Source organism: Saimiri boliviensis, chromosome 7 (genome assembly GCF_048565385.1).
Source record: "Saimiri boliviensis isolate mSaiBol1 chromosome 7, mSaiBol1.pri, whole genome shotgun sequence".
Classification (NCBI taxonomy): domain Eukaryota; kingdom Metazoa; phylum Chordata; class Mammalia; order Primates; family Cebidae; genus Saimiri; species Saimiri boliviensis.
In genome coordinates, this window is record NC_133455.1 from 86,924,002 (window position 1) to 86,938,914 (window position 14,913).

A 14,913-nucleotide genomic window follows, 5' to 3' on the forward strand; every position below is an offset into this window, starting at 1 on the left:
AGAATCAGGTCACACAGACTTGAAGGATGGTGAATGGGGAGATTGTATCGAGTGGTGGAAGTGGCTCTCAGTGGGATGGGGAGATTGAAAGGGGATGGAGTAGAAAGATAATCTTCCCCAGGAGTTCAGCTGTCCCAGCCGAACTCTTCTCTGACAGTCCCTGGCCAAACTCCTCTCTGACCTTAGTCTCTGATGTCTAGCTGCCTCTTCTTCTCTTGATGTTCAGAGCTTCTTCTCTTCTCTCCTTCTCTGCCACACTGTTCTGCTCCTCTGCCAGTGGAGCTTGGGGTTTTTACAAGCACAGGCTAGGGGGTGCAGCAGGCCAAAAGGCAACATTCAGGAGGGAAAATGGGGATGTGAAGTTCTTATTTAGGGCTGTGGGTCCAGGACTAAGGGTGGAATTCCTGCCAGGGACCCTGCCCTTTTCTACCTAGTATTTGCCTGTCTCTTGTTCGTATCACTGTGACCTCCTTGATGGGAGGAACTATGTCAAATACATCCTGTTTAGCCTAATGCTCATTAGAGTATCTACCATAGAACAGCACTACCTTCCTTCCAGCTGCCTACAAGCCAAGAACCCTTATCTCTTTTGATTCTTAGCATACTGTGTTGTCATTATGATTGTCTATTTATCCCACTAGGCTATAAACTCCAGGTGAGTACAGTTCTCTGGATTCAGTCATTTTTGCCTTCTTCAATGCCTTGTATGGTGCCTGGAGCAGGTTTAGTGCTCAACTAGTGTGTGTTGAATTATCAGTGTAATTTCTTAGTAAGGAGAAAATTTTATCTGCTTTGAAGCCTTTGTTCCTATGGGACAGTCTATAATCTAATGGGAGCTACAGATAGTTAATTTCATGATACGGATTACACAATTCATTTAATCAGTTCTCTGTTGGTGGATGTTTAGGTTTTCTTCCAATGCTCTGTTATGATCAACAGTATGTTAAACTTCTTTAAAGAATATGTCATGTGTAATTATTTCTTTGTTTAGTTGTCATCTCCCTCCGTAGTATGTAAGCTCTGTAAAACCAAGGACCATGTCCCTTTTGTTCACCATTTTAGCCTGCATTGTAGAGCACCTAGAACGTTAGGTATTATTCAATAAATACTTACGGAACTGCGTTAACTAACATTACATCTTCTTAGTAGGGAGAAAGAACCAGGTGATTCAGCCAGTAATGGATTTTTAAAGGGATCCTCTACATCTTAGCTTCAGGAATATATTTGTCTGTTTTCCCTCTAGTCTCCATTCCCCACTCCCCACTTTTTCCAAATTCCTTCCTTTTCCAAGGACTGAAAGATCATGGGTATATTTTTACTATTGCGGGCATCTGGTTTAAGCCTTTAGTGGTTTTCAACTTGGGTCCAAAATAGTCCTTGGCTGTTCTTAGTATCTTTGACGGTTATATTTGAGGTTTTGCTCATGGCCTTCTCCCCCACCCCCACAGTGCCCACCAGGCTATTATGAGAACAAATCTGTTAAAAGAAGAACTGGAGGAACTGAAACTTAGTATGAATGCTTCAGAAGAGCAGAAGAGCATGATTGTAGCCCAGAGCAAACAATTAGTAAGTCATCTATTATAGTACTTTGAATTTGACATATAGTTTACATAACTGAAATCTATAAGGGGACTTATCTTACAGCAAATATCAGAAGTCAATAGGCTGATGAATGAATTGGTAACACTTTAGAAAAGCAAAGGCAGGTAGGATTTTTTTTTTTTTTTTGAATCTGTGTTTTCCTTTTCTTTCTTTTACTTTTCTTTTGTTTCTTTACCATTTTTTTTTTTTTTTTTTTTTTTTTTTTTTTTTTGAGACAGGATCTTGCTCTGTTGCCTTGCAGTGGCAGGATCATGCCTTATTGCAGCCTTGACCTCCCAGGCTCAAGCAGTCCTCCCACTTGAGCCTCTCAAAGTGTTGGGATTATCGTCATGACCCACTATGCTTGACCTCCTTTTCAATAAAGATTAAAATTTTTTACGTTTCTCAGTCACTTTCACAATAGTTTGTGAAAATCCAGAAAATATCTGGAATTCCTCTTAAAGTTGATAGAATTTAAAAATATCTGATACTAAAAACTACTTGAATTTAAAAAAATTATCTGTGAGACTTTCACCTTTTTTTGATTTTTTTTTTTTTTTTTTTTTTTTCTGAGACAGAGTCTTGCTCTGTTGCCAGGCTGGAGTGCAGTGGCATGATCTTGGCTCACTGTAACTTCTGCCTCCCAGATTCAAGTGATTCTCCTGCCTTACCCTCCCAAGTAGCTGGGACTACAGACACATACCATCAGGCCCAGCTAATTTTTTTGTATTTGTAGTAGAGACCGGTTTTACCATGTTGGCCAGGATGGTCTCCATCTCTGGACCTCATGATCTGTCCGCCTTGGCCTTCCAAAGTGCTGGGATTACAGGCGTGACCCATTGCACCTAGCACTTTAACCTTTTTTCGTAGTTTAAAATAAAATTCGTTCTCTCAGTACTTACAGGTTGCAGAGAAGCCCCATAAATCATTGAATCTAGGAGCCAGAGGCTGCAGTGAGCTGAGATTGCACCACTGCATTCCACCATGGATGACAGTGAGACTTGGTCTCAAAAAATAAATAATTAAAGTAAAGTGCACAGTCCTAGACACAGAATCCTAATCATTTGCATTTTTTAGTGCTTTATAATTTCAAAATATTTAGTTAATACTTCATCTTATAGGTAATAACAGAAAATCTGTAAGGTAGAAACAAAAGTTGCTATATTTTTATAGGTTAAAACATTTAATAGAGCAATAAAGTTCAGAGAAAGTTTTTAATTGTTCAAAGTCAAGTGTCTAATAAATGATAGAGCTAAATTAACTTTTTATGGTGTATATGTACTTCAGAACATCATGTTATATGTGATAAAAGCATATGATGTTATTTATCTGTCAATTTTTAAAAAATGGTAGGGCCAGAATTGAACTCAGGTATTCTGATTTTAAGTACGTGGAGGGGGAGCAGGTGTTTATTATTGTGTCAATGAAATCCTAGCTTGAGATATCTTTTTCTTTCATTTTTATATTTTAAAGGTAATGCCTATTTACTTTATAAGAATAAACAAATGCATATTAACAAATAAAAAGTTTCACAAAATTCTTAACCTACCCGTGACATTTACTGTTAACATTTTGGCAAATATCCTGTCCTGAAATATATTAATTTTTTTCTGATGGTTCTGAATTTGAGGCTAATTATAAAACAGTTTTTGATGCTCATATGTTGTGATGATACTGAATCTGAGAATATCCACAGCTTCAAATAGAAAGCCAGAGCTCTGTGATTTCGAGGTGCTATTTAAATAGCTGAGTTTGCAACTACCTGTCATAAATGAAGTAGCAGGGAAAGAAGCCAGGTTGTTGCTTTTTTTGGTTTTTGTCTTTTCTTCCCTAATAAACATAGTTACACTGAGTCCAGGAGGAGAATGACTTAACTTAGATCCCCAAGAACCTGTAAGCCAAGGCTTAACGCCACACTGAAAATATTTTCAGAGTAGGCTGATTCGTGGTAAGTGAATGCCACATTTAAAGTTGGTAAAGAGAAAGAATGTCAATAGCCTGGAGGTAAATATGTGGTATTTTCATAAACATCTTAAATACATTTTAATTATTTTTCTCACAATGAATTAGGAGACAGAAAACCGGGCTCTGATTCTTAAGATTCGGATTCTACAGGAAGAGGTATGTCAGAGTCATTAAACACTGACATAAGCAAACATGTACATCACATCATGGGTTATGACTGTGGGTTAAATAAAAATCATGTGGATAGTCAGGCTCCTCTGGCCAGACAGCAGGTTGATTTGTCAGATTACAGGTGAGGAGGAGTGGATGGGATTTTCATGTCTGAACAGAGGAACTATTGCTTTTGCAATTATTCTTGGAAGAAATGGGATTTAAGAAATTCAAATTTAAGATGAAATACAATGAACCCATCTAAAAAATACATAAATCAAGAAGGAAGCTGTGGATGTTATCTAATAATTTTTTATTATAATTCCATTGAACAGAGTGACAAAATCTTGAATATAAGATTCACATCTTAAATTCACTGAAAAAATGACCTTGGAAAAATCATTTACCTTTTCTGGGCTAACAGTATCTATTCCAGGGAGTTATTTTTGAGATTAACTAAGATAATTCATGTGAAGCTGTTTGGTAAACCATGATGTACCTTATAAATATTAGGAAATAATATAATCTCAAAGAAAAAGACTAATTTTTTTAAAACAGCAAAATTGAAGTATGGAAAGAACAGAACAAGCTACTAGTAAGTTACTGTTTTGCAGGGAAAATTCTATCTTGTATAATAGATATCATTTTAATATCAAGTAGCATGCCAGTTTTTAAATTTTGCTTTTATGTAAGGCTATCAGAAGTATTTATGAAGCTGTGCTGCACGGTCTAGAGAGTTATTCAAAATGTGGGCCAAGTGGGTATTTTAAAATTTTAAAGTGGATTGGAAAGGAACAATTAAAGATTGGAAAGAAAGCCTACATTAAGATTCAGAGCTGTTATAGCCTCAAGGCCAGGCTTTTGTGAAACTAGTGCTTTAAAATTAAACTTCTAATGTAAAATATTTTTCTCCTCTTATTTAAATGACTGACAAGCATCAAAGAATTGTATCAAACCATTTCAGAATTGAGATAAAGGAAGATTTAAAGCTCTTCATCATGAAATAGCATTGCAATTATTGACTTACATTAGAAAAATGAATATAAGTGTTACAACTAGCTAAGATTCCTTCGGGAGGGAAAAATCTGATGCATTGTGGAGTAACATCACAATGGTTTGGGTAGTGAATCACTTTTATTCATTCATTCATTTAGTTCATTCAACACATACTCATTGGAAGACCTCAGAGCTAATCTAAGTGCTGAATATATGAGCTTAGCAAAATAGCTCGTGTGGAACTAGTATGTTAGATGGTAAAAAGAGCTATGGAGAAAAGAAAAGAAAAGCAGAACACAGAATTGAGGCAGAGAGGAGTGCAATTTAAACTAGGGTGGTAGGAAAAGCAGCCGTATAAAGCTAATCCTTTGGTTTAAAACTGGGAAAGGAGGTTTATCTGTGAAAGAGCCTTCCAGGCAGAAGAAATAGTAAGCTCAAACTCGTGAGGCTACTGCCTGCCTGCTATTTTGGAGGGACAGTGAGGCCGGAGTGTCTGGAGCAAAGTGAGGAAGTAGCAAGAGATGCAGGCCAAGAGCTGGTGGGGTCAGATACCAGGGGCTTACACAGGCATTGCAAGGACTCTGGCTTTTTTTTGTTGTTGTTGTTGTTGTTTTTAAAAAAAAAAAAAAGAACACTTGGGTGAGACAGGAGCCACTGAAGGGTTTCGAGCAAAGGAGTAATATGATGTAATTTTGTTTTAACAAGACAACTCTGGCTGCTAGGTTTAGAATTCATTGCAGCAGGGCAAGAGAAGAAACAGGAATATCCATTAGGAGGCCCTTGAAATTATCCAGTCAAAAGCTGAGGGGGGCTTGGACTGAGCAGTTGCAGTGGAGATGGATAGCAGTGTTTGGATCAGGAAATGCGTTGTAATATATCCAAAGATATTTCTTATGCATTCAGGTAAGAAGGACATTTTCTTCCCGTTGTTTCTAGTGTCTCAGTGAAATACAAAGCAAAGTCATCAGCTAAGAGTGTGGATGTTAAAGGAGGTATTGGAAATTTGAGGAGAAAGAATGAAATGGGCTAGGGGTTGGAAAACTTTTTGTAAAGGGCCTGATTATAAATATTTTCGGGCTTTGCTAGCCACAAAAATTCCCTTTGTGGCAACTACTTACCTCTGCGTTTGTATTGTGAAAGCAGTCATAACCAGTATGTACTCAAATGGGCACAGCTTGCTCTGATAAAGCCTTATTTACAAAAACAAGTTATCAGCTAAATGTGACCTTTAGGGGTGGAGTGACGGGGGTGGGCATAGTTTACCACATCCCCTGATTTAGGTAAAAGGCAGTATAAATATACCAGGATTATAGGATATGATCACCAGCAAACACTGAGTATAAAGGTCATGAATTAAACGTGTGACCTGTCTGTTCAAGCTTTCTTTGAGCATGTTCATCTGAAAGGGTGCTGGCGTAGAGTGGGCGGTAAGTTAATTTAAGAAAATGCTAAGAAGCAGGAGTTAGGCAGGGAATTGAGGCATTTGGAAGGGAGTGATTATAATGATTGCCCATGGAAGAACTGAAGCTAAGAAAAGAGGGATCTGAGTTCATGGCAAGGTTGAAGGATAATGAAAAGGTGGTAGGATCAATGGATTGCAGGTTCCAGGGGGGATTGAAGGTTTGTTGGTATAGAGGAAGTAATCTGGAAAGGCAAAAGGTGGTTGTTGAAGAGTGGGATGCTTGCAGTTAGGGTAATGGGGGGACTGCAGTGACCGGTAATAACAAGTTTGAATTTGTGACCATGGGAGTGGTAGCTGAGGTTGAATGGAATATAAAAAGGCAATACTGAGAGTGATGAAATAACACCTCCTAAAAGAGAATTTGATTGTCATCATCCTTTATTTTTCTTGGTGCTAAATCCAAGAATACTGTCTTTTACATTAGAATATCAAGAACATCATGGATATAGACAGATTGGAAAAGAAGATTGAGGAATTGTCTAAAACGGAGACAGAGCACCAAGTAAGCGCTTCCCAAATACTGGTAAAATATATATTTTTTTGTCAAACCAATATTATTCTATGAAGATATCTATGCCTCATTGACAAACTAACTTTTGATTATAAATTCTGAAACTTGTAGTCTACAAAATATTTGAGTTATATAAAAATCAGTTTCCTTTTCCTTGTTTTTTTTTTTTTTTTTTTTTTTTTTGGCAACTGCTTTACCTTAAGTTTCATCAACTTAAAATATACAAGTCAGTATGTTTTAGTACATTCACAGAGTTGTGCAACCATCACCAGAATCACATTGAAAACATTTTCATCACCCAGAAAGAAATCCCTTTAACAGGAACCACTTCCCATCTTCTCCCCAACCCTAAGCAACCACTAATCTATTGTCTGTCTCTGTAGATGTGTCTCTTCTGGACAATTCATTTAAATGAAGTCATATATGTGGCCTTTTGTGTGTGGCTGATTTCACTTAGCATAATGTTTTTAAGATTCATCCATATTGTAGCATGTATTACTACCTCTTTTTATGGCTGGATAATGTTCTATATGGATATATCACATTTTGTTTGTCCACTCATCAGTTGATGAACGTTCAGGATGTTTTCACTTTCTGGCTATTGTAAATCATCTGCTATGAACATTTGTGTACAAATTTCTCTGTGTACATATGTCTTGATTTCTCTTGGTTGTTGTATATACCTAGGAGTGAAATTACCAGATCACTTGATGTTTCTATGTTTGTTTGTTTATTTATTTATTGAGACAGACAATTTTCTCTTGTTGCCCAGGCTGGAGTACGATCTCAGCTCACTGCAACCTCCTGGGTTCAAGGGATCCTCCTGCCTCAGCCTCCTGAGTACCTGAGATTATAGGCATGCACCACCATGCCCAGCTAATTTTTGTATTTTTGGTAGAGATGGGGTTTCACCATGTTGACCAGGCTGTTCTCGAACTCCTGACATCAAGTGATCTGCCTGCCTTGGCCTCCCAAAGTGTTGGGATTACAGGCGGGAGCCACCACGCCCAGCCTCGTTTCTGTGTTGAACCTTTTAAGGAACTACCAGGCTGTCTTCACAGTGGCTGCATCATCTTGCATTTCACCAGCAGTACATGAGGGCTCAACGTCTCCACATTCCTGCCAAGATTTGTTATTATCTTTTTACATTATATGGCAATTTTTAATTTAATTGTATCTGATTTTATAAATTTCTAAATCAGGAAAATTTTCAAACATTGCACCTTTTTATTTTGTTTTTGTAGTTATTCAACCTCAACCTGAGATATTGTACCTTCTTAATGCTAAAAATGAGGAGGGGAAAAATTTATCCCTGATGAAATTAAGACATTATACCTTACACAAATATTTTTTGTCTAGATAGTGTCTAATTTTGTCTTTATTTCATACATATTTTTGTTATCTGTCGTACATTCTTATCAGGAAACAGATGACAATGACTAGGAAATTCAGGAATTTGTGTCATGCTGATTGTTATCTCTAATGGTTTATTTGAGAAATATTTTGATGTACATGTCTGAAATGATATAGTTACATTTCATATTTATATGTAGAATTTTCCAGTTTCCTAGCAGAAACTAACATTTCATGTGTGTGTTATTTTTACATATTTATATAGAAAACAACAGTTATAATTTAAACATCAAAAATTTTAAAAGTTAACTAATAATTAATTAATTTAAAGACAGGATCTCACTCCGTCACCTGGGCTATGGTGCAGTGGTACGATCATAGTTTTTACTGCAGCCTTGAATTCTTAGGTTCAAGTGATCTTCCCATCTCAAACTTCCAAGTGGCTGGGAATGCACACCACCATGCCCAGTTAATTTATTTTTCAATTTTTTGTATAGATGAAGTCTTGCTGTGTTGCCCAGGCTGATCTTGAACTCCTTGAGCAAGTGAGTCTTCTACTTTGGCCTCCCAAAGCATTGGGATTGCAGCTGTAAGCCACTGTGCCCAGCCTTCTTAGACATTAAAAGTAATTCCACACTAGGAGTGGCTGTCTTTGAAAAACACAACTGTGATGAACTAGTGAAAAGAGCCAGAAGACACGGGTTCAGATCCTGTCTTTCTACTTAAAAATGTTATAACCTCAAGCAAGCTCTAGGTCTAAATTTTCGCATCTAGTAAATGCCTGTGATGTTTCTACCTATTTCACAAGTTTGTTGTAAACTCAGCTGATAATGTGATTATAGCCAGTATATAAGATTACGATGATGAATCTGCTTCTGACCGTGATGATTATTTTTCCAGGTTCTCAATTCAGTCCATATACATATTTATTCATTCTATAATGCATAGCAGCATATGCCAACAAGCTTGCTTTTGATTTGAATAAATGGATATATCCTTTATGTTCACTTACCTAAAAAAAATCTTAAGCATTTTTAAACTATGGTTTTTTTTGTTTGTTTGTTTTTAATTTAAGTTTTAGTTGTAGAGGTGAGAGTCTTACTCTGTCGCTGGGGCTGAAGTGCAGTGGTATAATCACAGCTCACTGCACTTTTGAACTCTTGGGCTCAAACCATCCTCCAGCCTCAGCCTCCCGAGTGCCTGAGACTACAGACATGTGCCACCACGCCAGTCTAAACTGTGTTTTTAAAAGGGGAAGAGTCTTCTGTATGTCCTTATGGAATCTTTGTCTTCATATTCTATGTAGACTTTTAATTTTCACCAAAAAAGTGAAGATTTTGAACATTCCCTTATTATGTTAAGTGTGGAATGGCACTTGGCTGGACCTGTAGACTAGCTTTCTAAGCTCATCTGTACCGTAGACAGTGTGTGACATTGGGTGAGTCTCTGGGTAGTGTGGAGCTTTGGTTTCCTCACTGGTAAAGTGAGACCAATGACTTCTGCCTCTAGAGTTGGATAGGAAAATTCTTTATAAAGTGAAAAATACATACATGTTAAAGGTGCTTCAGAAACACTTTACTGGAATGATTTTATGGCACTGTCCCTTTACCAAAGCAATGTCCCAACAGCCTTCCCTAAATTCGTCTCTTTTCAGATGCAGTTACACACATATGAGAATACTTTGCTTAATAAAGATACAAGTTTGCAGAAGGTTGGTATTGTTCCTTCCCACAAAGGCCCGTGGCATTGGCTAGCTCTCTCCAAAGCATGAAGGAATTGGCCATTTGTTTAACTGCACCCCTACTAAAGGATCTGATTATTTTTATTTTTACATTTTTTTTGGAGATGGAGTCTTGCATTGTTGCCCAGGCTGGAGTGTAGTGGTGTAATCTTGGCTCACTGCAACCTCCATCTCCTGGATTCAAGTGATTCTCCTGCCTCAGCCTCCCGAGTAGCTGGGATTCCAGGCATTTTATCACCATGCCCAGCCAGTTTTTGTATTTTTAGTAGAGACAGGGTTTCATCATGTTGACCAGACTGGTCTTGAACTCCTGACCTCAGGTGATCCACTCCCCTTGACCTCTCAAAGTACTGGGATTACAGGCATGAGCCACCATGCTCAGTCTAAAAGATTGGATTCTGTTATGATGTCATGAGACTTTCCTTTATAGTACTTTATAAAAATAAGTTTGAACATATCTTCTCTAAATTCTGGTGGTGTTAATCCACATATGTGACAAATATTAGTAAGCCAGCCTACCAGTCACTGGCTAGATACCTGTGACATTGTTTTAATTTCTAACAACATAAATGAGCCTGCAGCCATTCATTTTAGGGTGGAAGAATATATACCCAAATTATTTGAAACCTAATTTAATTGATTGATTAGATAGATACATAGATAGATATTATTCTATTTATTCTTGTATCCTGCGATTGTAGGCAAGGATACTTGCTACAATGGTGCTGATTACAGTAGCCTAAGAGAGACGGGAAGGAACACAGCCTAAGTCAATAATCGTCCACAGTCCATGACAAGGAATTGAAGAAAGAATGATATTTGCCAGTCTTCTTTTCCCTGAACATTCTGGAGTTTCAAAGGAAACACGCACACCTTGTAGACTTTGACTGGAATACAGACTATTGTCCTAACTTGATTTCTTCATTGCGGGTGTTCTCTATGTAATGATATTGTGATAATAGTGGCTACTCAGTTCCTCCATGACTCTGGTCTTCCCACCATTCTGCACTCTTGTCCAGCATTCATCAGGTATTGATTGACCATCTGCCATGTGCCAGATGCCATGCTAGCCACGGGATAAAATTAGAGATCAGGTACTCACTACGTGTATCTTTTGGTTTTGTAAAACAAAACAAAGAGGTATCATTAGAACTGGAAAAAATCAGATGTCTTAATTTCATTAGTCATTTGCAAGACTGATTTTTTCTTAAACACATCATGGGCTGGGCGCAGTGGCTCACACCTGTAACCCCAGCACTTTGGGAGGCTGAAGTGAGTGGATCACCAGAGGTCGGGAGTTCAAGTCCAGCCTGACCAACATGGAAACTCCATCTCTACTAAAAATACAAAATTAGCTCGGTGTGGTGGCGCATGCCTGTAATCCCAGTTACTTGGGAGGCTGAGGCAGGAGGTTGTGGTGAGCTGAGATTGTGCCACTGCGCTCCAGCCTGGGCAACATGAGTGAAACTCCATCTCAAAAAATAAAATAAAAATAAAACAGAACACATCATGATGATAAATATAATTATGATTTGGGCTTAGGAATCACCTTTTAGAGTTTGATTCCACTGGGTCAGATAAACACATTGTATTGACACCAGTTACATATTGCTGCCTTTTTGTCCTCGTGTATGTGTGTGTGTGTGTGTGTTTTTTTTTTTTTTTCCTAAGACAGAGTTTTGCTCTTGTTGCCGAAACAAGAGTGCAGTGGTGCAATCTTGGCTTACTGCAACCTCCGCCTCCTAGGTTCAAGTGATTCTCCTGCCTCAGCCTCCCTAGTAGCTGGGATTATAGGCATGCACCACCACACCTGGCTAATTTTAGTAGAGATGGCGTTACTCCGTGTTGATCAGACTTGTCTTGAACTCCCAATCTCAGGTGATCTGCCCGCCTCAGCCTCCCGAAGTGCTGGGATTACAGACGTGAGCCACCGCACCCAGCCATTCTTGTGTGTTTTTAATCACAGACACTGACTGGTTCAGTTTTCCGATAGTGAGACTGGTAGAATTGCATGATGATTGGGCATTTACAGTTCTTTTGTGGCTCACATCAATAGTCTAATAAATAGGATTTGGTGAACCCATTACTTTTTTGCTGTTATTTCTCTCTTCTACTTTTCAGAAAGGCTTATATATAGAAGAGCTTAAATCAACCATCATGGAATATGGAAGCATTATAGAGGTATACCTGTTATTATTATTAATAATGCCACAGCTTGTAAGGTGGGCTTGTTCAATGTAAATTCCCACTAGAGTAACATGTAAAGCGTAATGTGTGCAATTCCAGAATTTACGAGGAGATAAAAATAAACTGGCTCATGAGTTACAGCACTTGCAACAGGACCTCATCAGGTAAGTAGACAGCAGCCCTTGCCAGCCTCCTCTCTTGTGCGTCTACCCTACATTATTGGCCAGTTGAGCTTTGTATGTGCCATCTTATTTTCCTCTATACCTTTGTATGTGATATTTTCCCTATTTGTCTCCGTGAGAACTCCTTTATGAGTTTGCTGTGACTCCCCCACCCACGCCTCCCTGATTGTCTTAGCTCAGACTGCTATGACAAAATGCCATAGACTATGTGGCTTCAACACCGCTCATCTATTTAGTACAGTTCTGGAGGCTGGAAGTCCAAGATCAGGGTGCCAACAAGGTTGAGCCCTAGTGAGGGCCCCCTATGAGGTTACAGATTGCTGACTTATCCTTATTACCAGCGTGGAGGAAAGGCAGCTAGCTAACTCTTTGGCTTCTTCTTCTAAGGACAGTAATCCCATTCATGAGGGCTCACCCTCATAACTTAATTACCTTCCAAGGGTTCTATCTTCAAATACCATCACATTGAGGTTAGGATTTCAATATATGAATTTTTAGGGGGGACACAAACATTCAGTCCATTGTGTTGACTTTCCCTTGCTTTTCCCTTACCCTGGAGTAAGTAACCTTTATTATTATTATTATTATTATTATTATTATTATTATTATTTTTGGAGATGGAGTCTCACTCTGTCACCCAGATTGGAGTGCAGTGGCACAATCTTGGCTAACTGCAACCTCTGCCTCCTGAGTTCAAGCGATCCTCCTGCCTCAGCCTCCCAAGTAACTGGGACTACAGGTGCATGCCACCATGCCTGGCTAATTTTTGTATTTTTAAGAAAGACGGGATTTCACCATGTTGGCCAGGCTGGTCTCAAACTCTTGACCTCATGATTCACCCACCTCGACTTTAGGTGTGATCTTTAGGTGTGAGCCACCACTCCCAGCCTAAGTAACCCTTTTGAATGTGAGCATGGCACCTTGTTCTTGCCTCTTCTCTAACACACATCATCCTGTATGATAATCATTTGTTTCTGAATGTGAGTAATATACTAGTACAGGATGCACAAGAGCAGGAGTCCCAAACTTTTTACACAGGGGGCCAGTTAACTGTCCCTCAGACCGTTGGAGGGCCACTACATACTGCGCTCCTCTCACTGACCACCAATGAAAGAGGTGCCCCTTCCTGAAGTGCGGCAGGGGGCCGGATAAATGGCCTCAGGGGGCCGCATGCGGCCCATGGGCCATAGTTTGGGGACGCCTGCACAAGAGCCACCCAGATAACAAAGATGAGTAAAGTTAATGGAATATGCACACACCTACATTATGCAAATGGCAAAGATGAAAAGTGCATTACCCATATAAAGGCAGAGGGGGCTACTCTGTTTAGCTCCAACTAATTGTGACATCAAAACTGTATGGGCCTAGTTTGGCCACATTTTCTGATTTTGGAAGAAAAGCCAGCAATCGAGATTTTTAAGTGATGTTTTCTGATTTTTAACTGTTGACTCCAATTCTTTTTAAAAATGTGGCTGGTTTGTGACCTCCTAGACTCACTAGTCTGTGCAGCTCCTGGCAGACAGAGGCTATTTCTGACCTCTCTCCATATTCCCAAACACGTTACTTAATCCTTGGCTCACATGGGTGCTGACTGATAGTTGGTGATAAATGAACCCTATATTCTAGAGACTTAAAACGTAATGTTGGAGGTACACCTAACTAGACTCTTGTTTTTATTTTTTCAAGAAATGGGATCCAGTTGAATGTTAGTGGAGAGCATAATAGTATCATCTCTGAAGGAGACAAGTCTTTACATTACGAACTCACTCTTGCTCAGTCTGCAGAGGTAGGTCATTATAATACGATGGAAAGCTTTAAAAAATACCGCATGTGACAGCTTATGATTAAATGAAGGTTTACAGCTTGCTGAAAACTACCAGGGACACTAAGAGAATGTACTGGTAGTACATTCTCTTAGTTTCTGAGCTTGGGGAGAAAAGACCGATTTCAAGTTATGGCCAAAGCTACAGCAAGGTTGAAGGTTTGTGGAAGTATGCATTCAGGGACTTTGAGACTTTAGAAATCTTTATTTTCCTGACAGGACAGACTCCCTGTCCTAATCCCCAGCCTGGGGTCCCAAAGGTAGCAGTGGAGATCCATGAGTTATTTTTTAGAATTTTTCAAACCTTCAAAGTAAATACATTTATCGAAAATAAAGATGCCCATAAACAATACCAAATGTATTTGCTTTAGATTATAATTGTATCCACCCAAATTAATTGATTTTTGCATTCTAAACAAAAACTTACATTTTCTTACATGTGTTTTGGTTAAAGTGGCAAGATGAATTGATTAGTTTAAACAATTTCCATTTGTTTGATAGACCCAGTGCTTTATAACATCGGAAGAAATCGCTTTAAAACCTTCTCTGAGATAAAGACATTCTGACTCCCCTATGCTATATTGTCATTCTTTTGTATTTTCCAGTTTTGTGCTTGTTAAGTTCAGAAACGCTTTATTTAGCAAACTGCTTTCTTTTCACCATTTGATGGTCTCTTCCTATCTGTGGACAATGGATATGTCAGAATGTTCTCCTGTTGACAGCTGTGATGCGACCTTGAAAGGAGAGAAAGAATGCCTTTGGGCAAATGCTGTTTGAATTGCTTCTGCCAAGGATGCAGGGACAACATATGCTGCCTTCATCTGAAGCCGTCTCCGGCAGCCCTGGACATTCTGCTGAGGGCTGTGCTTTCCTAACATTCTGTTTCCAATACTCATCATTTCACTGTGTTTTTGAAACCAAGCCAAACTGCCAGACTGAATGAAACTGTGGCAAATCTGCCAC

The 14,913-nt window shown here is 38.8% G+C and overlaps 1 protein-coding gene across 1 annotated transcript in view; it reads left to right on the top strand.

Annotated features, from left to right (window-relative positions):
* Nucleotides 1-14,913, top strand: part of IRAG2 (inositol 1,4,5-triphosphate receptor associated 2) — a 107,725-nt gene that overhangs the window by 21,099 nt on the left and 71,713 nt on the right. Inside the window, exons 8-14 of the mRNA XM_074402929.1 lie at nt 1,449-1,566; nt 3,652-3,702; nt 6,579-6,656; nt 9,673-9,729; nt 11,881-11,940; nt 12,046-12,110; nt 13,815-13,914. Of these exons, the coding sequence (XP_074259030.1) occupies nt 1,449-1,566; nt 3,652-3,702; nt 6,579-6,656; nt 9,673-9,729; nt 11,881-11,940; nt 12,046-12,110; nt 13,815-13,914 (529 nt within the window). The remainder of the gene's footprint in view (nt 1-1,448; nt 1,567-3,651; nt 3,703-6,578; nt 6,657-9,672; nt 9,730-11,880; nt 11,941-12,045; nt 12,111-13,814; nt 13,915-14,913) is intronic.